Source organism: Falco naumanni, chromosome 7 (assembly GCF_017639655.2).
Source record: "Falco naumanni isolate bFalNau1 chromosome 7, bFalNau1.pat, whole genome shotgun sequence".
NCBI lineage: Eukaryota > Metazoa > Chordata > Aves > Falconiformes > Falconidae > Falco > Falco naumanni.
Window position 1 is genome coordinate 28490064 of NC_054060.1, and position 26412 is coordinate 28516475.

At 49.3% G+C, this 26412-nt stretch overlaps 1 protein-coding gene across 1 annotated transcript; it reads left to right on the top strand.

The window, feature by feature from the left end:
• Positions 1 to 1469: 1469 nt before the first annotated feature.
• On the top strand, positions 1470 to 26301 carry LOC121091421 (inverted formin-2-like). Its single transcript, XM_040601198.1, has 6 exons — positions 1470 to 1733; positions 15939 to 16108; positions 22912 to 23320; positions 24672 to 24787; positions 25317 to 25476; positions 26264 to 26301. The coding sequence occupies exons 3-6, from the start codon at positions 22927 to 22929 to the stop codon at positions 26299 to 26301; spliced, it is 708 nt and encodes a 235-aa protein (XP_040457132.1). The 5' UTR covers positions 1470 to 1733; positions 15939 to 16108; positions 22912 to 22926.
• The last annotated feature ends 111 nt before the right edge of the window (positions 26302 to 26412 follow it).

Here is a 26412-nt window from a genome sequence, read left to right on the forward strand (position 1 = left end):
GAAGAGCTCCCTTGCTGTCTTTTATCGGCCCCAAGTACAAGGTCACAGTGAGCTGCAAGTCTCCTGCATGTAACGCAGCTCCTGAGCCTCCCTGCTACCCCACAGTCCTATGGGTATGGATGATAAAGGGATTTAAGGGTCCACTGGCCAGCTGCCCAGCACACACAGCCACCACGGGGAAGAGAGGCCACAAACCTGATACTGAAAATGCCTGACGTGTTTTTACGTGAGGCAGCATGAGGGGAAGCCTCAGGGGTTGCATCACGGCCAGAAGCAAGGTGTCCTGCCTGCCTTCTGCACGGCCAGCCCTGCTCACATGCCAGGGCTGCCCCAGCGTGGAAGGGGAACAGACCAAGGCAAAGAAGAAGAAAAATGCACTCGGGTAGGAAAGATTGGGGTTCCCTGTTCCCCATCACACACCCAAGTAAGAAAAACTTCCAGAGGAGGGGAAAAAGGCTAAAGCAAAAACAGCAGCAAAAAACAATTACTATTTCCTAAATAACAAATAGCCCTTTCACGATCAGGTTTATATTCTCAGCGAAAGATTCCAGGGGACACATCCATTTTTCCTGCTATGTAGATTTGTAAAGCAAATTATGTACCCACCTAAGCACTGCACAAGATGCCACTTAGAAACATTTATTTTGGATAAAAGAAGAACTGAGCCACGGTGGTTAACTGCCATCCCTGAGAGATGCAGTCCTCTTCCATTTCTCTCCTCTTCCACTAAAAACAGAGGAGTGTTTTATGAGCAAACGGTAAAACCTCAGGTCTCATTTTCCAATTTGAAGTCTCGGAGATGATCCGCACCGTGTTCTTACCCTATAACTATCCTCCTGTCTCCCGCAATCACACTCAGTGGTCTAAGCTCGGCTCTTCCCGGCTTGCAGCAGCCCTTTGCAAAACACTTCATCGTGATTTTGAGGTCAGCTGTCCCCCTCTCCCCCACCCATGGTTTTCCCTGTCGGGTTTTCTCGCTGGATGAGGAAGCCTGAAAGCAGAGACGCCTATTGGAGACAGCACTCCTGACCCACAAAGGGAAAGAAACTTTCCCACCAAAGTCTCCCCGCTTGGCCGACAGCATTTAGCTTCACTCCAGTTTCACCGCGCACCCGTGGAGCCGAGGCTCCGTGCTCGGGGGGAGGCGCCCCCCGCTCTTTCCCCAGCCGCTGAAGGCGAAGCGCAGCAGTGGCGGAAGCCGGGGCGCAGGGTCCCTGGGCTCTCTGGCCGCCCGGGCAGCCTGTCCCCAAGCTGTCGCGGTTCCCCGCTCGCTCCCAGCCCCCAACTGCAGCCGGGGCGGGGGGCGGCGGGAGGCAGGGGGACCCGGGGAGGGACCCGGGGGGGGGGCGATGCGGGGGGCGCAGCCCGCTGGGAGGGCTGGAGGCCGGGAGGGCAGCACGCCCCGGAGGGCCCTTGCTCCGGGGAGGCTCTGCCCGGACCGCTGCCCCGGCGAGCCCGGGGAAGGGACCGGAGCTGCCGCCCGGGATATCCCGGCAGGGCGCGGGGCGGGGGCGGCGCGGCGGGACCCCTCACCGGGGGGGGAGAAACTTCGCCGGAGGGGCCGGTCTGGACCCCCCGCCCCGCCGCACCGCCCGCGCTCCGCCCCGAAACCGGGCGCGGCTCCGCGGTCGGGCAGAGCCCGGCGGCTGCGGGCTCCGGCGGAGGGTCCCTGCCCGCTGCACCGCGCCGCGCCGCCCCCCCGCCCGTCCGCCCGCCCGCAGGAGGCCGCCGCGGTAAGGCCGAGCGCCGCGGGGACGGGGGCGGGAGCGGGGTCCTGGCGGCCGGGAGAAGTTGGGCTGAATCGCCCCCCCCTCCCGGGGGGCAGCCCGGCGGGGCATCCCCCCCCCCGGCCCTGCCCCGCTCCCAGCCGGGCTCGGGGGGGAAGGACCCCCGCCGGAGCCCGGGCGAGCGGCTCGGGGGCGCTGCTGGGCGCTGGCTGGGCGGCGGGGGGCCGCAGGTGCCCGGCGGGGAGGGGTGGTGGTGGTTGGGGACCCGGTCTGGGCTGCAGGTGTGACGGTAGATCGCACGGCTGGGACGTGGTCCCAGCGCCGGTTTGGCGGCACATGGACCGGTAGGGGTCGGTCCGGGCTGCAGATGCAACAGCGCAGCACGTAGGTGGGACAAGGTCCGGATCGCAGGCGCGGCGATGGAAGGTACAGGTGGGAGCTGGGCTGGGCTGCAGTGGCAAAGATGCCGTGTGCGGGCTGGATGTGGTTTGGATCGCAGGTGCAATACACAATGTATAGGTGCGACATGGTCCCCATGGCCAGCGCAACGGTGCGACGTGTAGGTGCAGCGTGGTCCAGATTGCAGGTGTGACAGCGGGATGTGCGGGCGGCATATGGTCCTGCGGTGCCTGCGTGTGCCAGTGCACCCACTAACACATAGCGTAGGCTGCTGGGTCTGCTGCTAGCGCTGGGCCGCTTGCAGGCTTTTATTTTGAAAAATTCTGTTATCCAGTGGTTTTCAAACAAGGTTTCCCAAGTCCTGCCAGGGTTTGCTTGCATACTTCTCTCGTGCCTCATCCTCCCTTTTGCTCAATAGCTCAGCAATGATGAAGTGGCCTCTTGCAACATCAGCACCCAGAGCTGAATTCCAGAGCTTGGGGGTGGGTAACGAGTGCTCCGATACACTGATCTTAGGAAATAATACCCCAAAACAGTGTTCACGGTCCTCTCTCCCCATACCAGATAGGCATTGTGAACTGTACATCGTTTTTCTCTGATTCCTAAGACTGAGGAATTTCACTGAGTAAACATGCTGCAGTCTGTGAAACATGTTAAGCTCCCTGGTACACTGCGAGGACTTCTGGCCTAAGTCAGTTAAAAAGAAAACTTGGGAGTCAGCAGAGTAACAGTAAGGTTGCAATTATCCTACTGAACTTGCTCAGAATTTGGGCTGTCTGGCCACCAATCTCATTTCTCTTCAACCCACTTAAGCTTGTCTTTCTACTACACAGAGGAGCAGTGGCGGCCAAAACTGGAGGGCGAGGGGGGACCTGCAGGAGCCTAAGAGGATATGTGATTTTTTTTTGGTCCTGTTATAAGTTAATAATCCCATTCTAGGCTGTCATCCAAGAATTTTGCTTCAAAAATGCGAGCAGTGTACAAGACCCATTGTGTAAAAGATAATCTAAATGTAGGACAGGAAGGGACCTGGCAGGTCAGCAAATCTAAGCACTGAATGATAGTATGCATGCGTTATTGCACACCGCTGTAGTTCATTTGTTCCCAGGCTCCCAGGAAGGGGACGTTTCAGAACTTTATTGAACTGATATTATAATTCCCACCCACCCCACCCCCACAATATATGGCTTTATCTTAATTTTTATTTGCACTATGATTGCTTAGTTCTCCCAGTCTGATGCTTTTCTCTCTTATCAGTCCAGAAATGAGGGTTACATGCTTTTCTGTTTGCTGTGCAATGCCAAACAAGCTAGAACTTGCTGTCTGCTTTCATGAAGCGGGCTCCGGCTTCTGCTGATCCCTGGCAGTCGTGCACTGGGCTTCTCGCTCTCTGACTTCCCCGTGGATAAGTGGAGCTGCAAGGTCCAGCTGGTGCCTCTTGTGCTTTGACACCCCACCCAAAAATAAATACCTCACCTGGTAGGTACTGCAATTAACGTCCTCCTCAGGCTCCTCCTGTCCTGTGATGGGGGTGGGAAACTGGGATTTTCATCTCCAGATGTCTGTCCAACTTTTGTGTTCTGCTGTCAGCTCTGATCTTATTCCAGCCTTCTTATTAATCCCATTTTTATTGTGTATCCCCATGTTCTGTGCTGGTGCGGTATTCTCCCAGTTTGCTCCCAAGTCTCCCACTTGCTGTGTCATGAAAGGAGATGTTAAGTAGGATGGGGTCTCCTTCACTATCCGTAGTGACCCCTGCCAAACTCAGACTGACCCTTTCCGCAGGACTGGCTGTCCGATCCTTTCAGGTCTGTACCCTATTTATTACAAATAATATTTTTTTCTGTCTTAACTCCTGGTTTCACTGAGCTGCGTAGCAAGTGGCTGTGCTTCAAATGTGTTGGAAGCTGAACTCTACCCCTTTTTTTGCGTGCCAGGTATGCCGGATAGGTTTCCCAGAGCAAATGAGTAGAAAATTATTCTTATCAAAGCAAACGAAGTTGCATTTTGTCCTTCTTTCCCCCTCACCATTTTCTTCCATGTCTTCAATTATTTTTTTCCTGCAACAATTATTCTGTTGATGAGGGATTTTTAATCCCTCCATTGTACTGTAACCAGCCATGAGTAGAAGATGGGCATAATTCAGCAGTGGGTAGCAATAGAATGCCATAGATCAGGCAGCAAACAATAATCACAGAGCTGGAATAGTTGCAGGAACTTCAGACATACTCAATGTTCATATCTGAGCTCAGATTTAACTCCCAGTTGAATATCCTTGCTCTTAATATTTGCAATAAGGTCTATCAATAGTGATTCAGAGGAAATACCACCTACTGATTCAACAAAGTCAACTCATAGGATCGCACTGTGGCACTGAACAAACCCATCTCTGTTCAATGCAAAGTACTACAGTTTGTAGGTACAAACACATCACAAGAAGATATCCCTGTTCCAACAATTAACATTGTACATTGCTTTTTACCTAACTAGGTGAAAAACGGCTAAATATTTTGCAGAGGCTAGGCACAGCCCTGCTGCATGATACCCCTGGTGTTCGGTGCAGGAGGGAGGCTCGAGAATAACTATGTGCTACTGGCCTAATATATTATAATCCCTTTGGTATTATCCACCGAACTCCAGTTTATTCTGGTGTTTCTCAGCATTGCATGTGCAGCAGTTTACCATACAGTGCTTGTAAGCGTTGTGCTGCAGAGGCTGCCTTCATCTCCCAGTAGCCAGAAAAAGCACTGAGAAAGCACCAAGCAAACCATCTGTATCTTAATTATACAGAGAGCTCTTGTGTCCCGTGCTGTCAACCAAGATGCTAAGACCAAATTGGGAAAGGAAAAAAGTGACATCGAATTCTGAGCCTTGGCTTTCACCTTCTAATGGAGGGCAGTATCTTGGTAGGTCTGCTGTGACGTTGTCACAGTATTCCAGTTGTTCCAGTTCTGCGGATGTGCTCTATGAACAGGAGCTAAACGCAAAACAGGAGCGCTTCAAAAAAGGGTTCTCAACATTTGTGTGGCTTCTCAGGGCCACTCAGGTTCCTCATTAAGGGCAAGTATCATCTGGTTCCTTTTTCCTAGGAAAAAAGTAAGTAGTGAGCAACAGCCAGGCCTTATGATTGCTACCAGATATTGTCAGTGGTAGCTGAGGAGCCAATTTTATGGAACTGAATGTGGAAACAAATAGGAGGAGGGGGTGTGGGGTTCACGAGCCCCTGAGTCATAGCTTGGCATCTACAAGAGTGGCTGCAATTAAAAGTAAGTGGTTGTACGATGTGGCAGGTGAACATTTGTTGCCGTTTTGTCAACCTAGCCTTTCGTATCTGTGGAAAACATCAGGAGAGAATCTAACAGCCTGATGTTTTTCTATTTGATGTAATGAACAGGTATCGTTCACAGATTCAGCTGTTTCTTCTAGTCTGATACCCGAGCTGACATTTCAAAGTGCTGGGAATACTGAAGTCACAGATCAATGAAAATCTTAAGCAAGCAGTAGTGTTTGCAAAAGGCTTTGTAGCATTTGACGATGTATTTCAAGGTGCTCTGAGAAATCTACTGAGCTGATAAAGGAGACCCAGCGAAGCCAGAAGGAGGGCTGAGAGCCAGTCGATGAAGTCCTCATCCCTGCATCGGAGTCACTCAGCTGATTTCCAAATGTTTAAATATCCTAAAAGTAGTGGCTCACTTCAGAAGGGACATTGCTGCAGCACTATATCCAGTAAAAAAAAGTAAAGGCGAAGGAAGAGCTGCCAAATTTTAAACTTGGTGGGGCACAATGTTGAACTTGGCACAGCTATAGCAGGTATCACCAGGTGGTGCTACTTTGCATGGACTTCCTGTGTGTGTCTCTTACCAGGACCATTATTTTGCCTCAGCTGAGGTGTATATGGTATTAATTTGGGGGAATGTTTAAGGGCAGAGGAGGAATTTCCTCTTTGTATTGCTGCTCCATCAGAGCCAGTTGGGCAGGTGTCCTCGATCGATCCATCCTTGGTGCTGGGAGGACTTTCCCAAAAGGGACATGAGTGAAACTCCGGTTGATAGCTTGTGTAGCTGCTCACAGAGCACCCACAGGTTCAGTAACACAGAATCTCCCCAGATCCAACTTGCAAAGCCTGCTGTTGCCTCTGCTCCTCCCAAGCTGATGGTTAATGCCGACACAGGACAGCACTAATGGCAGCAGGCCACCTCGGCACTGTGTGGGTCTCCACTTTTCCAGCTGGAAAAGCTGAGTCACGTTTTAACAAGCGAGGACAGCAGAGGAATTTGGAGATCATTCCAGGAAAGTGTGGGAAAGGAGGCACACTGCAACCATAAAACCTGTAAATGTAGTTGTAGTTTAAAATGGAAAATGTTGGTGATACTGCCCAGGTGGAGGTCAGATGAAGTTGGAGACCCGCAGGTCTGCTCCACTTTCCACCTGCCCTGCAGCAAGCCTGGCCACAGGGAGTCATGGCTGCCTGCCCCTCCTCATGTTCCCCCCCCAGGTGCCAGCCCTGTCCCTGTCCCAGGGGGTGCACAGTGAGCTCATCCCTTGCTGGAGACACAGCCCTCCCCAGCCTGCCCGGGTGGGTGGTGAGGACGAGGGGAGAGCCCCTTTCCTCTCTCTGAATCAATGAATGAGGATGGCGGGATCATTTCTATTTATTTATTTATAAATGGGGTGAGCAGCTATGTTTGTGTCAGTGTAGCTAAGGAATAACTTTGTTACCCTCCACTCTGTCAGTTAAATTGTATTATTTTTAATAAGGCAGCTATCTCCGTGCTGCTTCTGTTGTGCTGGTTTCCCCTATCTGGGAACTGTCTACTCCTCATCTGTCCTGCTTTTCTGTTAAGTCATTGCACAGCCTTTGCTGAAAGCAGTGAGCTAAGCCTTAGCATTGTTTTCCGACAGAGACCCCAGGTGGAAATAGAAGTTCCCATAGTACAAGGTAGCAGCTTTTTGTGAGCAAGGGTTTTCTTCCCACAGCCTCCCAAGCATCCACGCCGTGGCACATCAGCTCTTTCTACTGCCTGGCCCAGATCAAGGTACTTCACCTAAATAAAAGGATGGTCCCTGCTGCCAAAGAGTTTACTCTGAGGAGCGGCTGCAGCCCCTCACGGGCTGCATGTGCAGCCCAGGGGGGCTGGGGAGGAGAGGCGAAGCTGCACAGCCCTCCCGTACCATCGGTTCTGCACTGGCCCTCCTGCAGCTGCACTGCAGTGCTGCTGCCCAACACCAAGCGCATTCCCAGCCCTGCAGCGGGTCCCTCGGGCACGTGGGGTGGCATCGGGGGATTGCGGGGTCTGGCTTTGCAGTCTTGCCCCCTTTGCTGCCCACAGCTGTGGACCCTGGGGGGCTGCCTCCTCTGTGTTAGTTGTGTGAGTAAGCCTCCTCCTGCCCCAGAAGCAGCCACAATCTCCTTTGTGTGTTTCTAGCTCAGAAAAGGCTGATTCATTCTCTGAAGCAGATTAATTACTGCTGCTATTTAAAAAAAAAGAAAAAAAGAAATCCTTTAGAGTTGGTCAGCTTAACTTTCAGCTGTGTGTACAATGTAGGAAAGCAAATGTGCTCTGAGCAAAAAAGTTTGCAAGGAAAAAGAAACTGTAGCTTGCGATATTTACCTGGCGCTTCAGCAGCGGGCTCTGCAGTTCAGGAAGTATTCATGACTGTGTCTTCTTGACTTATATGACAAGTGGTGCAAATTTGAGCCCACCATGAAGGTGAACTGGGGAACAAATATTTTTATTGCATTATATGTTTTATAACTTGTTTCCCTTCTGGTTTTCATCATGCTGATGTGGCACCTGGCTCCCCAAGTAGCTTGCATCCAAAGCCTGGCTGAGCTGCTCCACTTCTTCCTTGGAAGGCTGCTTTCCAGCCTGCTTGGCTCTGCTTACTTGTTTATGCACTGATGGGCTGTAGTTCCAGATTTCAGGACAAGCTGTCCAATATTCATGAGTTATTCTGTATTTACCCAGTCCTGAGGCTTCTTTTATAAGCCCAGGGATAAATTCTGGGGTTTGTTATTTCCATTTCTGGAAATGGACTGAACCTGCACAACCATTGTCAAGCCCTAAATATGGCCTCTATCTAGAAGAAAGGTAAGGGAAAGGACAACCACAAAACTAAATTGATTTACAAACCTGTAATTCACAAACCTCTGTTCTGATAACAGTTGTAAGCAAGTGTTGGAGCAAGCCATATGTGTAGAGATTAATCAGTTATAAAACTATATCCTAATACCAGTTGTAAACTTATTTATCAGATAAATATAGTGATTTTCCTCTTGAAGATCGCTGACAGCCACATGCTCAGCTGGCGTAAAGCACTGCAGCTCTTTGGACTATGCAAACATGAGGGTATGGCTGAACAAGTGATTTCTTTGTAAATTAAAACCCAATATCAACTACTTGTTTCTAAAGAGATTTTAATTATTATGTAGGAAAAACTAAAAGAAATCAAGGAGTTGGTAAAATATCCTGCATGTAAGTTAGACTTACGCATATGTAGGGTCATTTTGCCCCAGCATGAGAATTTCCCACCATAAACCTCTGGCTGGTTGTGACATATTAAAATTCGTGCACATTAATTCCAAGACTGAGTTAGAACTGGAAGGATAGTATCTGGGAAGACAACTTCAGGTCACCTTGAAACAACTGGACTAAGTACTGTAGCAAGGTGAAGGTTAAGCCAGTCAAGTGTTCTAGGATTACTGTGTTAGAAAATAGGGATTTCAAACTTTTTCATTCAGCAGTAGAGAAAATAGTCTGAAGGCATCTTTGGAGTGGATTAGTTTTGAAATCATGCTAAGCCATTCTTCCACAAGAATTTATTTTAAATGGCTCAAATGCTTAATTTCTTGAGTCAGCAGCTGAGCATGTTCTCTGGTTACTCTCAGTAACGTTCGTATTAATACAAGCTTGCAGGAGAGTACCTGGCAGTATCTGAGTCTGTCCTCCTTAAGGTGTGCAATCAGTACTTTGCCTGTGCCATTAGGAATCCTGCTATAGTCACCCTTATCTGAACAAAAACATTTGGGATGTTTGCTTTCCGGGCTGTTCCACGAGGTGAGATACCAGCCACCATGATTCGTCATCAGTGGTTGAATGGAAAAGCTGATCTGGATAGGAAGGAGTCATGTTTGCAGCCTGTTTGGAGAACAGCTGGAGGAAAACTGCTTCCTAATCTAACATTCTGGTGCCCTGGTAGCTTTTTTTCAGCAGGGACATCTGTAAATGTTAATACTGATCCAGGGAGCTCTTTTTAGTGGTGCCTAGAACCCTTTCCCCTGTGGGCATCCTGCATCAGACTGGTTTTTAGGGAAGAGCTATTCCCTGCCTGAAGATCTTCATCCTTGTGCAAGTGAGGAGGGTTTGTGACGGAGAAGCAAAAGGCTAAAACCTGCACAGGATCTGCTGCCTCTCTCCCTCTGGGAAAGGGCTCAAAAGGTCTTCTTTCTGTAATTACATCTCACTGCTGCAGCACCAGTGTGTGTGCAAGGGAGCAGAGTTCAGCCATCTCGACAGGCTTCATCCCGGCAATTCCCAAGCGGTTCCCCTGCAGCCTTGGCACGAGTGTAATGTAGTTATGCAGGACAAATAAACTGGATAAATATCAGGCTCCTTACTCAGCCTGTGCTTAAGAGCACATGCATCCTTTAGAAATCCATGCATGGGTCTGTGCCCTTTGCTCTGGGTAGAACTGCTGGTGCAGTTTGGAGGTTTGGCAGAAAAAAGCATCGTTGTCTGTCCAAAGAAGGCACCAAGTTCCCCACAGTTAACGGTTTAATCTCCCCAGCTGGAAGCACCCTCCCCAAAACAGGATGTTTGTTTTGTTGCAGAAGCTTCCTACCAAAAGAGCTGTGGAGCGAATGTTTTGGATGTTTCCAGATAGACCCCAAGGGGGGAGCAAACCGGCTGCTTTCACTGTGCTCTCCCAGTGCCTGGGAAAGTCATCACTGGCCCACCCCACCTGCTCCTCAGCTCTTCTGGCATCTCCTGCTGTCCCCGTGGCAAAGGGTGATGCTTGCAAAGGCCAGGCACCTTCCCTTCCTTGTGGGCAGGGCGGGGATTGGGCTCTGCCTCTAAACTTGTATGTCTTCACCTGGCCAAACCTTGTTTCAGTGCCCCTTCGGTACTTTGACACTGGTCCTTCTGGTTGTTTAGCGCAGAGTTCAGTTCTCATATGAACGAAGGAGTGTTGTTGAATTGTCTAGACTTCTTCCCAGTACCCTAATTTTTCCCTTATATACATGTGGTTGTCTTCACTGGCTCCATGGGAGCCGTAGTACCCAACAAACTGGTCACAGAGATGCAGAGGCGAATATTACACCTCTAATTCTTGAATAATGGCTGTGCTGATGTTTAGTAATTTAGTAGCGGATGCTACTAGGCATTTTTGGCAGTATCACCTAAAAAGAGCCATCGCAGCAGACCTCTGGCTGGCATCTCTCCCTGGGAGCCAGAAATGAGCTGAGTGTCTCCTTTCCAAAATCCTTGACACAACTTCCAAGAGAAGCCACTGGCACGGGAGCTGATTTGTCATGTAAATGTAGAGCAGTGAGAAGACACTGATGGCTGTAATTAGGAATAATCTAATTCCTAAGGGCAAACAGGGTGTATTTATTTATCTTTAATTGGATTCCTGCATTTTGTGGACCCACCATGTGGACAGGGGAGCCACCACACTGTGATCTGGAGACAGCAGAGCAATACTGGAGCTGTAGAGGGTCTTGGCTCTTTACATAATGTGGGACTGAACGACTAGTTCTTGATTTAATCTGCCTGATTTTGATGTAATTCCTATCCAGAGTACCACCAAATCATCTGCCAGAAAATCGAGGTAAAAATGGGCTGATTTGCTGGGGGGGAACCATTAGCCCTCTCTGAGCAACCTGAAAGCTGCTGGGACAGAAGCTCAGACAGGAGGGGATGGATCCATAAAAGGATTTATGCCTTTAACACGCTACATCCCTGTGGTTGGGGGGCAAAGTTTTGCTCCCCAGGACATCACTCAGCTCTTCTGGAAGGCAAACGTTCAGACCCCACCCCCACACCCCTCTCCAGGCATGTGGGGCTGCTGCTGCTTCCTCCAGAGGAAGAGGAGGAGAGGGGTGCTGAGCATCCCCCACTCCCCAGGCAGTGCCCAAAGCGTTAGGTCAGAGACGCAGCCCCATGGTGGACTCTTCCTGGTGGTGCCATCAGAAGCAAACACCCTTGCTGGGGCTGAGCTGGGACCACCAGGCCGGTGGCGGTGGCGGGGTGCTGAGCGCGGCGGGGGGCAGAAGCATCAGTCCATGCATCAGCTGCTCCCGCAGCGGCTGGCTCACTGCGGTGAGGTGTGGGCAGCTGCCTGCAGCAGCGGGCAGGGCTCTCAACACAGCGATGGGGGAGCTGGGATCCAACCCCCCTCATTTTTCTCAGCTGCTGCCCATTGCTGCTGCTGTTCATGTGCCGTGGGGCTTGCAGAAGGGGGGCTGCAGCCCTAGAACCGTTTTTTCTGCTTTTTAGCCCGTTTTCTCTGCTGCTTCTGCTTATTCTTCATGTGTGCATCACTTAGGTGATGCAGCCTCTCTAAGAACGTATTTCTGGCTTATCTCACAGGTCCAGACTACAGATGAGACCTGATGGGCGCTGATAGCCCTTTAAATTTCTTCCGTGGTTGCAAGGACAGGAATTTGCCATGTCAACAATCCTTTCTCTGCAGGATTTTTTTTTTTCTCTCAACTTTTTATTTTTTCCTAAAACCCGCTGTGAGCCCATCCTGCTCCCAAGAGCCAGATTAGCAACTAAACTTTACAGGACTCGGGGATTACACTTCAGGAGTGCATGTAATGTAAAGTGACGTTCATTTGCTGTTGTAAAACCCGTTATGAATTAATGTTTGTCTTGGATTGTATAATCACTCCCTCAGAGTGCTTCCTACAGCAGGATGGGGAGATGTGCAGAGTCATTTCCTTGGATATTGAATTGTTATGGTGAAATTGCCTTAATTAGAAAGCACATGGGCAAGTTCATCGCTTTAAAGGCGAGCTGAATTTGGACCGAAGGGCAGACAGATCAGTGCATTTCTAACATCGGTGGAGCTGTGTTCATGTCCACGAGGGTTGAGTTTCCCCACTAAGGCAGGAAAACTTGCTGTGGGCTCCAGCTTTTCATCTAGGAGGTTCAATTCAGGGTAGAGACCTCACAGAGTAAGAAAAAACCAGCATTTAAAGGCTGACCACCACTCTGAGCCAGGCAGGAGGTATCTGCTAAAATGGGCCATGTTGAAATATTAATAATTTAATAATAACTAGCTTGCAGTTAACACCTCCCAAAAGGCTGAATGGATGCGTTTTACAGCTGTGGCTTGCAAACTAGTTTCCACGTGACATCTCGACCAGAGAGGCATAGAGGTTTTCTGTTGAAAAGAGCTTTTTCAAGTCTTCGAAGCCTGCTTAGCCCATAAAAGCTGGGCTGGACTGAAGCTCAGCAGGACCTTAGGGTGCCCCAGTGAGAGCAGGATTCCCATCACAGAGGCCCTGCCCAGGGGAACAGTGCCTGAGTCTCCAACCTTTGCTGTGCCACCCCTCTCCTAGCTGCCAGTCCAGGGGCTGGGCAGCCTTGGGTTGGACATCCTTATTATTTAAGCTGTCCTGGCTCTTGCAGCATTTCAAAGATCTCTGAGATCTTGCAGTGTTTAAAGCCCCAGTGCCACAAAGCCAGGAGACAATCAACAAATGGTTACAGGACTGGTGCCACAGCCAGGAGTTTGGCTGCTTAGGCCATGGGACTCATGTGGAGAAACCTGGTCTAATGGGGGCTGATGGGGTCCATCTGTCAGAGAAGGGGAAGAGCATCTTCAGTTGTAGGCTTGCTAAGCTGGTGAGGAGCACTTTAAAGTTGCGGGGGGAGGGGAACCTCAATCCATCCCACTCCTACCAGTTTGATGCCGGTGCCAGCGATAGATGCCCAGAGCCTGGAGAGGGATCGCAGGTCAGCAGGAGAGCACCTGAAGAACAGCACAGAGGAATTACAGCCACTCTGGCTAGTAAGTCAGCTTCCTCGGGGGCCCAACTTAAATGCAGGTGCACACAGCGTAGGGAATGAACCAGAGGAGTTAGAGACGTGCGCACCCCTGCAGGGCTACGATCTTATTGGCACCACAGAGATGTGGTGGGATGGCTCCCATGGCTGGAGTGTTGGCATGGGAGGATACAGGCTCTTTAGGAAGGACAGGCAGGGGACTTCAGGAGAGCAGACTTTGGCCTCTTCAGGGATCTGCTTGGTAGAGTAGCCTGGGACAAAGCCCTGGGGAGAAGAGGGGCCCAAGAAGGCTGGTTAATATTCAAGGATCACCTCCAAGCTCAGGAGCGATGCATCCCAACAAAGAGGGAGTCAGGCAAAAGGGCCAGGAGGCTGCATGGATGAAGAAGGAGCTCCTGGACAGACTCAGACACAAAAAGGAAGCCTACAGAGGGTGGAAGCAAGGACAGGCAGCCTGGGAGGAATACAGAGAAATTGTCCGAGCAGCCAGGGATCAGGTTAGAAAAGCCGAAGCCCTGATAGAATTAAACCTGGCCAGGGACGTCAAGGGCAACAAGAAAATCTTCTATAGGTACATCAGTGATAAAAGGAGGACTAGGGACCCTCTCTGTGGGCCCCTAGTGGGGCCAGTGGACCCTCTCCAGAAGTAAACGAGAGACCTGGTTACCCAGGATGTGGAGAAGGCTAAAGTAATTAATTACTTTTTTGCCTCAATGTTCATTGGCAAGTTCTCCAGCCGCACCGCCCCGGTCACAGAAGGCAAAGGCAGGGACATGGGAGAAATAAGAACTGCCCACTGTAGGAGAAGATCAGGTTCAAAACCATCTAAGGAACCTGGAGGTGCACAACTCCATGGGACCTGATGAGATGCATCCACAGGTCCTGAGGGAACTGGCAGATGAAATGGCTAAGCCTCTGTCCATCATATATGAGAAGCTGTGGCAGTCTGGTGAAGTTCTCACTGACTGGATATTGGGAAACAACCCACATTTTTAACAAGGAAAAAAAAGGAAGATCTGGGGAACTACAGACCAGTCAGCCTCACCTCTGTGCCTGGCAAGATCATGGGGCAGACCTTCCTGGAAACTGTGCTAAGGCACATGGAAAATAGGGAGGTGATTGGTGACAGCCAGCGTGGCTTCACTAAGGGCAAATCATACCTGACAAATTCGGTGGCCTTCTACGATGGCATTCTACACAGCAGTGGTGGATAAAGGAAGAGTGACTGACATCATCTACCTGGACTTGTGCAAAGCATTTGACACTGTCCCACATAACATCCTTGTCTCTAAACTGGTGAGACATGGATTTGATGGATGGACCACTTGGTGGATAAGGCATTGGCTGGATGGTCACACTCAAAGAGTTGTGGTCAACAACTCAATGTCCAAGTGGAGACCAGTGACAAGTGGCGTTCCTCAGGGATTGTGCTGGTATTGGAACCAACACAGTTTAATGTCAGCCACATGGACAGTGGGATCGAGTGCATCCTCAGTGAGTTTGCTGGCAACAGCAAGCTGTGTGGTGTGATCAACACACTGGAAGGAAAGGATGCCATCCAGAGGGACCTTAACAGGCTTGAGAGGTGGGCCTGTGCAAACCCCATGAAGTTCAACAAGACCAAGTTCAATGTCCTGCACATGAGTCAGGGCAATGCCAAGCTGGGCCGAGAATGGATTTAGAGCAGCCCTGAGGAGAAAGACTTGGGGGTGTTCGTTGACAAGAAACTCAATGTGACTCTGCAATGTGCGCTTGCAGCCCAGAAAGCCAACCACATCCTGGGCTGCATCAAGTGTGACCAGCAGCTCAAGGGAGCTGATGCTCCCCCTCTACTCCACCCTCCACCCCAGACCCTACCTGGAGCACCATGTTCAGCTCTGGGGCCCACAACGTAAGAAGGACATGGACCTGTTGGAATGAGTCCAGAGGAGGGTTGTGAAGATGATCAGAGGGCTGGAGCACCTCTCCTATGAAGATGGGCTGAGAGAGTTGGAGTTGTTCAGGCTGCAGAAGAGAAGGCTCCATGAAGACCTCACAGCAGCCTGCCAGTACCTAAAGGTGCCGACAAGAAAGCTGGAGGGGGACTTCTTATAAGGGCCTGTAGGGATAGGACAAGGGGGAATGGCTTTAAACTTGAAAAGGGTAGATTTAGAGTAGATATTAGGAAGAAATTATTTACTGTGAAGGTGGTGAGGCACTGGCTGCCCAGAGAAGCTGTGGGTGCCCCATCCCTGGCAGTGTTCAGGGCCAGGCTGGATGGGGCTTGGAGCAGCCTGGTCAAGTGGAAGGTGTCCCTGCCCATGGCAGGGGGGTTGGAACTAGGTGATCTTTAGGGTCCCTTCCAACCCAAACCATTCAATGATTCTATGAAAACCCTGCACAGCTGATGTAAGGTACAAGGGACTGTCCCCACCACCTGCCACCCACACGCTCTCTATCCCACCCACCCCAGCCATCCTTCTTCCTCTTTTTTTTCTTTTTTTTTTTTTTCCCCTCCCCACCCCCCTTTTCTTTGCCAGATCATTTCCCTGCTTTGATCATTTCCCTGCTCTGCGTCACCCCAGGCCAGGACCGCTTTCTTGTGATGGCGCACAGATGTGCGGTGCGGTGCAAGCCTTCCTCCTTCCCAGCCCATGGGGAAGTGTCACCCTCCCAGCGGCCAGGGAATGAATGGGGTGACAAATGACATGCAAATACCTTCTCTGGAGGCTATATAAAAGTCACTTCCTTGCCTTTCTGAAGATTGACATTTACGTACTATTAGACGCTGATATCCTGTTGAACTTCCTTACAGCATGCGATTTGCAGACACGCTCCTATGGGGATTTTGACTTTATTGACTGAAGGTTCCTTGGCAGAGAAGGAGAAAATGAACTGGCTGGAGAAGTGAAGGCTCGCACAGCCAGCTGAGAAGGTTCCTTCTGTGCAAAACAGACAAGGGAATAATTTGGCTTCATCTCTGAGGTAGGAATTTTTCCCTCTGCCTGTTTTTTCTGTCCTTTTGGCATCCTGTGGAGGTGTTGAAAAACAAACGAAAAAAAAAAGCAATAAAAGGTTTTTGGCTCTCATAATAAGTTGGTGTGACAGCTTCCTGCTGAGCAGGAGCTGGGAGAATCTTAGAAAGTTACCACTGCACTGCTCATGTTGCTGGGTAACAGTTTCTGTTTCTCACGTGACCCCCAAATCATAATAATAAATCGCATCCCAAAATGCCAAATGATGCTGGAATTGCTGGTAGGTGGAGGTGCTGCCTCGGCCAGCACGCGGGCACTGTAGCAGGGGCAGGGGGGGTCTCCAGACTCACCTTACACCCCATCGTGCTTTTCTTGGGATCAGTATTCCTTCCTGGCTGGGGTCAGGATGCCCCGCTGGCTCCTGTGGCTCTACTAAGGACAGCAGGGAGGAAGCCCCGGTGAGCCCAGGGTGCAGCGGGTGCAGCCCCATTTGCTGCAGCGCAGCTGGGAGCCAGCATTGCTCTGCAGGGGGCAAGTGCTGGCTACCACTTGGCATCCCTCCGGCATCTCTGTCATGCCCCCAGAGGCCTGTGGTGGCATGTGAGGATGCTGCAGGGCTCGTATCTACGGTGGAAAGCTTTTTAAATTGGTTTGGGTGACTTGGCACTCAGATAGGGAAGGCTGGCACCTTGCTTCTAGCCGCCGCGGTGACAGTGGCGGTTTCCAAAGCAAAGGTCTGACAGCTGCACCAGTCTGATTCAAACCTGACTTACTGGGATAAGGTAAACTGCTTGTTGAGTGTCTTCAGACAGTGTTATTAAACCCATTTGAAGGTAAATTAGTGCAACCTGTAAATATAAATAAGGGTTTAGATGCCACTGAAGATCCTAACATCAACATCCTTGAGCTTCCCAGTTCAGCTTGATTTGTATGTGGTACCTGTAGCAGCCTGATGATTTATTTACTTGTTTATTTACTGGTGGGGAAGAAGCCACCGGTGATTATTTTTATTGGTACAGTTAATCCTGGTGTAATCTCACCACTACCAATACATATTGAATGGACACATTTACCCCATGTGCAAGACATCACGCCACATCATAGCTTACAGTTGCCCAGGAGAGAGAAGCTGTGCCGGCACACAGTATCCTAATAGCGGTGGATGGGACTGAATCAGGACAATCTGTTTTTCCTTTCTTTGTGAAAGAATAAGCTATAATGGAAAAATGTGTGTACATTTATACTGCTATGGCCATGGTCCTTTATGTCTATGCACTGAAGTCCTTTTCTGGGGGTTTGCTGCCAGTCCCAGCCAGCAAATGGATGGCACAGCTCCCGCCCACCGGCTGCAGCAGGCTGTGCGTCCATGCTCCCTCATCTGCTAAAGGCAAAATGCTCCCTGCGATGGTGCGGTGCCTCTGAGGACACTGCCAGCCTGAGATGCTCCATGAAAGCTCCGATTTGAGCTGTACCGAAGTGAAGCATAGTGCATCAGAGACTTCTTGAACTTCTTCAGTAACGCAGAGCAAGACTGGGCACTCATTCCAAGACCTTTTAATTTTTAAAGCAGAAATCACTCATTCTGGCCTCTGATACAGGTGAGGATCAAGAATACGTAGATCGCAAGTCTACTGAGGCTACTGGTTATGGCAGGAAAAGGATGGAGCAGCAGCTGCTTTAGGTGCTGAGGCAGGATCTGTTGAGCAAACCATGCCTTTTGTTTGCACACCTCGATTTCCCACTGTACCCTCACCATCAGCTCCTCTGGGAGCCTGAGTGCACTGCCAGTTCCTACCGATGCTAATGGGCCCACACCAAGGGGTCAGCTTTGTTTCTACAATAGAGATTTGTGGTGTCCCCCACACTTCTTTTGGTGTGTGGGAGGATGATTTCATTAGCCTGTATGTACACAAGCTGTTCAGAAGCTGCACAGGAAAACACAATAGTACAAATGAAAGCAAAAGGAGAGCAGGAAGAAGCTATCACGCTTCTGGAAGTGGCTTCGGAAAGCACAAAGCCAGGATATTGTTTCTTTTTAGTGACTGAGTAGTCTGACATGTTGCAAAATACAAAAGCTTGGCGTATTCCCAGCAGCAGAGTGAAAATTGGAACTGCCCAGAAGCAAAACCTACCATTAGCAGCCAGCCAGGCAGAACGGGCTCCTGAGTGCCAGGAAATGACACAGAACAGAGGAGGGGCTGAGCAGCAAGAAAGCTTTTCTTCAGGGGCAGCGCTGTGCCCCAGCAGCCTTGGGGAGGGAAGTGGAGGGCTGCGAGGATCAGGATGTGGGGTCACATGCTCTCAGACTTCTTCAAATTTGTGTGTGTGGGGTCAGGATGCTCTCAGACTTCTTCAAAGGGCCACAAGGAGCTGCCATTCCCCCCCATGCCCCGCCCCCCCCCCCCCCCCCCCCCCCCCCCCATCTTGCAGCATGGGCAGCAGGTCTGCTCCCAAAAAATCAGAACAGTTTTGACTAATTTTTCTCCCTGTTGTTTTCCCTCAATTATACTTAGCTGCCCTGAGAAAACTCTTTTTAGATGTCCTCCCAGGTCCTTGCTGTGATCCATGTCATCCTGGAGGCATGTAATAATTTAGACTGAAAGCTGTGCTGTGCAGCTCTGCTCTCCACAGCTTCAAATGATGGAGTAAGTATTGATGTACCCTGATTTATCTCCCACAGATGTCATCTCCCTAGGAGCTGACTTGAAGGACAGAGGGGCACAGAAAACTGAATTTGGGAAGCACCTGACTCAAAAAGAAAAAAGGACAAAATTTTATGAACTGTGTTGGATGCATGCTGGGAACATCACAGCTTTGCAAACCCAATGATCCAAAAAGCTAGCACCATGAACCACAATGTTGCTCTGGCTGGGAGCAAGAGGAGAAGTCTTTATGGTGCCTTTATGTTTCCCAAAGGAATCTCTTCAAACAAAGAGTATTTTTACATTGATGCTTTTTTAGCCATCATTCCCCATCAGGCTTAACCAAGCTCGGAGGGTGAGAAGCAAGATGAGGAGAGGGTTGCATTTATCATGGTGAATGTTGTGAGCTGTGTCCCCATGGCAGCAAGCACAGATGCACCATCAGGATGTGCGCAGGGAGCAGCACCCAGCACCGGTGCCTCCTTCCGCTGGGGAGGGCAGACCATGGGTGCTGCAGGCATGGTTGAATGAAGAGGCTGGGGACGTTGTTTCCACCATCACATCCTCCTCTATAGCCTAGGCAGCAAAAAGCAAAGCTCCCCATGTCTGTCTACTGGCAGGAGGAGAGATGTTTTCAGTCTAGCGTCTTGCCTCTGCTGGCCAGGGGACTTTCCATCCCTCAGCCAGCTCAGTCTGAATGGCCCCTGTGAGACAGCCAGATAGATGCATTCCATTTTAAGCCCTTATCTGTCTCACTCTGCTGAGATCATTTACTTGCTAATAAGCTCCTGTGGTCAGAGATAAAAGGCTTTTTTACCAGCCCTGTGAGGATGTACCTGAGTGGCTTTGCAACACTGTGGTTCATGGAAAATATGGAAAGATGTTGCATTCATAATATATCACTCATATCTGTGTTTGTAAACAGATTTATCACATCATCTGCAGAATCATACTGCAGTCTCCTCCATATTTATTTCATTTCAATTTATATAGTACAGCTCCTGTTTATTTTATTCCCTTTTTATGATTAGAGGCATTAGCTGCTTTTTTTTCCCTTCCCTACAAAAAGAGTGCACTCTCTGTGGGAAAGAATATGTAATCAATCCAATTTGTTCATCTTAGTGCATAAAACCAGAAGCTGGTACTGTTTGGAGAAGTACCTGCCTGCACTTGTGTCTCATCACTTCACATCTGTGTGGAGCAGGTGGGGAGGAAAGGATAATTCTGAACAAATCTGCGGGTAAACAGGATGTTCTGTCAGTGTTTCCCGTCTCCCGTTGCACTGGGTGGGCTTCATTTCCAGAAACCAGCTAAGCCTGAAGTCAATAATACCACTATGCCTCCGATTTTCTGTAGCTTCTTCATATATAACGAAGTATTTGTACAACTGTTGAGCAAAAAAGCCAGCCAGCTTTGTAATCTGGTTTGGTAAGACGCATTTAGTCAGATGCAAATTTTAGAAAGTGGTTTTCTGAAGTATAAAAAGAGAGAGAGGGGAAGCTTGCGGTCAGCAGCCACTTCTGCAGCCCCTTGGCTGAACAGCACGAGCCCTGGCACAGCTCCAGGCAGAGCAGAGCCAGGAGGACCATCCTCCTCCAGTGGTTGCTCCTGCAGGCTTCCTCACCCGGCGGGAGCACGAGGCTCTTCTGTGCACACCCAGGGACCAAATCCAGGTTCTCTGCTCGCTGCACGCTTTCACTTTGGGGAGAGGAAAGAGCCTGGGCTCCAGCAGAGGCAAGAGGAGGGATGGGTCCTACCCAGTGAGCCAGGCCTTGGCCCCCGCTGCCAGCACTTCAGTTTGTGCCCATCCCCTGTGCAGAAGTTAAAAACCCAGGACAGTCAGTTCCTCCTCCCAGGCATGAGGCTGAGGGATGTCAGGTCCTTGGGGAAGCCACCAAAGAACAGGGCTGGGTGGAACGAGCTGTGCTGCACCCTGGTCCGATGGTCCTCGGCACTGCCCCACGCTGGAGGTCTGGCCTGGACCCCAGGCACTGGAAGAGTACTCGATGTGCAGCACAGGGCAGGATTTGTCCACAGCTCCTTAGGAATGCCTCTCCAGTCCAAGACTAAATTCACCATGGTGAGAGGGGTACGGTGGTGCTGCCTCATCACCAGGGCTGTGACTCAGGCAGGACATTTTCGCTTCTCGCCCTCCAGGAAGGGAGGATTTCACTTCTTTGCATTGAGCCTAACCCAGATTCCTGGGCTTGGGAACAGAGGAACGATTCAGGGTGACTAACTCCAACAAGAATTTTACCGAGAGTGAGCAAGGGCTCCGGGCTGCAGACAGTGATGACAAATCTTAGAAACTCAAGCCTGTACTTTGGCAGAAGGGTTTATTGTTTGGGTTTGGGTTTTTTTTATATGATCCTTTTTATTACTTGTCAGCTGTACAGTGTGTTCTCAGATGGTATATTCACAACTTCATGTTTTTTGATCATGACCATCATTTTTTCAGATAACAGAACAGTGAACAACTGGGCGCTTGGCCAGGTCTTTCCCCATTGAAGCAAAGTGAAACTCGGTGAGAGGGTTTCTCCAGAGCTCTCTAAAAGGATTTTCTGTGACTGTATCCCACAATCTCCACCACCTCTCTGGCCCTTACTGAACACAGCTTTTGATGCTGTGAGTTGAATGCCCCTGCCAATCTCCCATCATCACCTTTTCACAGGGGAATCGTTCAGGCTTTCTCAAATATCCCATCCTATCACACTTCGCATCTTTCCAGGAGGCACGTTTAGGCCTACCAAAAATTAGTGAGCAAACTTTCTGGCAGCGCATTTGCCGAGGGGTAACTGCCAAGATGAGATTTGGGGTGAACCAGCCACCGTGTGGCTCTGCCGTGGAGAAGCAGCCAGGACCTCTCTCAGCAGTGCAGTCCCTAGGAAAAATCACAAGGCAGGCTTTAAAGTAACGGGATTATTTCCAACCGTTGTAAATGGTCTGTGCTTCATCTTGGTTTTCTGGCAAATAAAACCTTTGAAAGATTTCTCGAGTTAGATTTTCCAAGCCTTTTCCCTATGTGCTGCAGGGCTAGAAACCCTTGTGCTGGAGCTGGTAAGGGAAAGTGAGAGTCTCCTAGAATCCCTTCAATCCCACAGGTGCTGGGCTTTGGGGGCCAGGTGGTCCCCAGGTTATTTTGAGCCCTGTGGGGCTCACCAGGCTAGGGAAGCAGAGGTCTCAGTGCTGTGGCAGGGAGCATCAGTGGCTGGCTTTGGGTCCAGCAGGTTTATCCCCCTTTTGTGGGACAAACTGTCCTGCCTGAGAGCAATTCAGCTTTCAAACATTTGCATTCAGGTTTGAAAAGGACTTGTATTGTGTAACTTAATCACTGTGGGTCTGAAAATTAACAGTTCTGCCTAAAACCATAAAATTTGGCCCCAAGAGTTAACTAGACTTGGCTTTGCTATTTCTCTGTGCTGAATCAGCTCCTCACGCTCCTTGCTGCTAACAGCGTGGCTGAGACTGGCCCATCCACCAGGCAGATGGGCCTCGAAGAGATGCTCCCTGTCTCTGAAAAGACATGCTGCTGTTTTCATAGCCTCCCACCGCCGCCCCTTCACTTGCAACCTGGTGGGCTTTCACCTAATCATGTGCAGGCACCACGTTTTGCAAACATATTTGCTATTACAGCAGGCGGGAAGAGATTTAAGTGAGTGCTGTAAAACTAACCTCCACATCAGTCAAAAGAAACAAAAGCAAAAAATAACAAGGATCTGCTCAAAATTACTTCTCCATCCCATTACAAATGCTTAGAAACTGCGTAGCCTCTCCCGCACGGTGCGATTTTAAAGCGGTTTAATGGGCGTTAAGTTGTTTAGAGCTGATAATGCTGCTTCCAACTTCATCCTTTTCCTGCATGGAAATAGGTAGTGGCTATCGACTGGTGTAAATCGGCTACTTTAAAGCCGTATGTGCTGGCTTAGATGTGCTAAGAGTCTCTCTACAGAGTTTTCAAGGCCTGAATAGAATGTGTGTGGTTAGGAAAGGGATATATTGAGTTTCTTGAGCAGAGGACTGGTTCCAGCGTGTGTGCCCTATGTGCTGGAGAGCTGGGGACCTGCTGTAGTTGAGCTTTACATCGTGATCGCTACGAGAAAAACCCGGGCTGCCAGAGGGCTGTTTGCCAGTCCAGACAAACTTCTCACTTTCTCTTTTCTTTTTCTTTCAGGACAAACTGTTCATAATGTCAGTCAAAAAGGAAGGTGCCCACAAGAAGTGGGCTGCCCTGAAGGAGAAACTCGGACCCCAGGAGACTGACCAGTCGGAGGCTAACCTGGAGAATGCCGAGCCAGAGCTGTGCATCCGTCTCCTGCAAATGCCGTCAGTGGTGAACTACTCCGGGCTGAAGAAGCGGCTGGAGAACAGCGATGACACCTGGATGGTTCAGTTCCTGGAGCTGTGTGGGCTGGACCTCCTCCTGGAGGCCCTAGACAGGCTGTCTGGGCGAGGAGTGGCCAGGATTTCTGATGCCTTGCTCCAGCTCACTTGCATTAACTGTGTGCGAGCAGTCATGAACTCCCACAAAGGCATCGAATACATCGTGAACAACGAGGGCTACGTCAGAAAGCTCTTCCAAGGTGAGAAGACATCTTCCTGCTTCATCCGTCGCATGCAGCATAGGGAGGGACTTTTCTGTTGCTTATCCTCCTGCCCTGCACCAGGCTTCTAGCAAATTGTTGGTCGCAAGTGATTAATGAGATTGTTTTCTTCTTTAAGATAATGCTGCTTTGAAATCACATGGGCTTCCTTTGCCACCCAATGCTATTTCCACACAGATATCTTCATAGTTTGCTGAGAAGCCATGGATAAACCCAGCCTTAGCTGTATGCAGGCTTGAGAAGTCTTCAGCCCTTTGGTTGTCAGCAGACGTTTGCTTTTTAGTCTTTGTGAGCCCCAAGGGAAGAGTGAGAGGAATTAAAAGGGCTTGGAGACTTGTTCTCTGTAAAGAGGAGGGAAGGTGGCATGGTTTAGACTCCAGACAGCCTGTTCTCTGCACTGCTTGGTCTATTCCTTTTAGAAGATGGTAGGTAATACCACTTGCTTTCCTTTACCATTCACTTGGCTTGTCGTTAGGTATGAAACTCAGAGCATCTCCTAGAACTTACTGTACAGCAATTAATGATGGTGGTACTGGGAAAATAACTTCTGTGCTGCTCCACAGAGCTGAGATCACAGCTGTGCCCAGAAAACCTTATTAACAGCTCTTTAAAATGCATTTAGTCTGAAAGCTAGCTTGCTCCCCTCTTCAGTTTTGAAGTCCTCTTCCTTCCTCTCCACCCTGTGTTTTCTTAACCAGTGTGAAATATAAAACTGGCATTTTTCTGCTGCGAAAAACAGGGGGGCACCCTGGGCTTTTCAGCAGTTGAGCTTCTTTGTGCGCTAAAAAATGAAAAATCAGATGGTCAAATCCACTCCCTCCCAGCTGCCGGGGTTCACAGAGAAAGAGTAGTGGAAAAAAGGGAAAACATGGGGACTGGTTAGAACAATTGGCCTACTTGATATGCATATTGGGTATTTCTGCACTAAAAATAAGACTCATTAATGGAGGAAGATGGTTCATCTGCTGTTCTAGAAAGGACCCATATGTGAAAATGGGAAAATAAATGCGTGACTGAGTGCTGAGGCCTTGGCTGCTGTTGCAGCATGCCGCTGGTAGGTGGAAGAGATGAACAGCTACAAGCAGCAACAAAATCCCAATAGGATACCTGTAGCATTTACTGTTTCCACTAGAAGTTACTTACACGTCACGTAATGCTATTGGGATGGGATGTCTGTACATTGAGAGATTTGTATTCCTATCTTCCATGCAGTGGCTCCACTCCGTCTTTTTTCTACCACTGATCATAACCCATGTAGCAGAAGACACTGAGATTCAGAACATTAATGTAATTGTAAAATCTTTTCTGTTTTGTTTTGTTCTTTCTCCAGCACTTGATACAACTAATGTCATGGTCAAAAAGCAAATATTTGAACTCTTGGCTGCATTGTGCATTTACTCATCAGATGGCCACGCTTTGGCTTTGGATGCCTTGGACCATTACAAGGCAAGTGTTGGGCTGCAGCAGGAGGTATGGTTCTGCTCTGATCCATGCAGGTAGATCCATGTACCACAGAAAAGGTCTGGGAACTAAGGTCATTTTGCATCGTTTTTGGTAAGAGAGGCAGGGATTTATAAGGTAAAAACTGTAGGAATTTGGCCTGGTCAGCATAAGTCCATGGTGCTGCTCTGTGACTTGTCTGGACAGATGACTGCCAACCACAAAGTCCTTTCTGGCAGGAAAAGCATTACCAGATTAGCAAAATAGATGGTGCCACATCCACAGGTTTCACTGGCCACAAGCTGAGGTAGGTGCATCAGTTATCAGAAAGCATAAAAGCATCCAAGAGGAGTTTCACTGCCTTTCCGTGCCAAGCAGACCCTGTTTCGTAACGGAGGAGTGCTGCTCTTACCTGTATTTCCCCATCTTGTGCACAGTGGCATAAACTGAGAGGTCTTAAGATCCTAATTCCAGCTGAGAGCCTGCACCAAAGCGGTAGACATTTCTGAACAGAAATATCACGTGTTATTAACAGAGTGTGAAGAACCAGCAGTATCGATTCAGCGTCATAATGAACGAGCTCTCCAACACAGACAACGTGCCATACATGGTGACGCTCCTGAGTGCTATCAATGCCATCATACTGGGGAAAGAAGAGCTAAGAACAAGGACACAAATTAGAAACGAGTTCATAGGTAAGGATGTTTGTTGAATCTAACTTTCTCTGGAGGAAATCACTCGCCAAGCAGTTTTATTTTCAGATGTATCCATAAGGTGACTAAAGAGTGCTGGGAAGCAAACCTGCAAATATTAAAGGCAGACTTTTTTAAAATTATTTTTTGGTTCTCTTCAACAACCTTTCTGTAACCACTTTTTTTTTAACTGTGCTGCTTTCCCGTAGCTTTGATCTTTTCTGGAATCCCAGTAGTGCTGGATCACTTGAGCTTCTTCAATAAATTTCTATAACCAACCATCCTATGTAGCCGTATTTCTGTATATTGCAACTCCTATTAACAGTAAATCAGGTTTCTCCACCCTGTGTCTGCTCAGCTGAGCCACAGAAACTGCCCTGTGATTCAGAAATACTTTCCAGCTGCTTGAATACCAGGATCCTAGGTACCGTTGTTAGGACCTGCCTCGCATAATACACACATCTGAGCTGGTAAGCCTGGGCACCGTTTCTCTCCGTGGAGTTCATCTGACTGATTTTAGATGTCTGCTTTGTGACTCATGCCCCAGAAGTGCCTGTGTCCCTCACTCACTCCAGGGGGATGCTCCAGTGGTTCACGCAGCTGCAGGCATGTGTCCATGGGCCTCTTCATTTGCCAGATGACCCTACCCACTTTGACAGATCCATCTGAAGACATTTTCACTTTTTCTCTCTGCAAAAAGTGTTCATGAGCATAACATTATATAAAAATCATAATAGATCAGAACCAAGTAGGTCATAATGCCAATATATCTGATTTTTTTCTCTCCCAGGGCTTCAGCTGTTGGATATTTTAGACAAGCTAAGGTAAGGATCACTGTTTAAATTTTCTTTTATAAGTAAGATTCACAGTAATGTAGCTGCGGAAATGTAATACCTATCAGCCTTTGGTTTTGTGAAGTGTACCTGAGTAGGGTGGGCC

What these genes read in the sequence shown, in the direction of transcription:
- LOC121091421 (XM_040601198.1), top strand. Translation starts at nt 22,927, where the DNA reads ATGTCAGTCAAAAAGGAAGGTGCCCACAAGAAGTGGGCTGCCCTGAAG. An exon ending in CGTCAGAAAGCTCTTCCAAG is followed by an intron (nt 23,321 to 24,671) that starts GTGAGAAGACAT and finishes TTCTTTCTCCAG; the next exon opens with CACTTGATACAACTAATGTC. An exon ending in AATTAGAAACGAGTTCATAG is followed by an intron (nt 25,477 to 26,263) that starts GTAAGGATGTTT and finishes TTTCTCTCCCAG; the next exon opens with GGCTTCAGCTGTTGGATATT.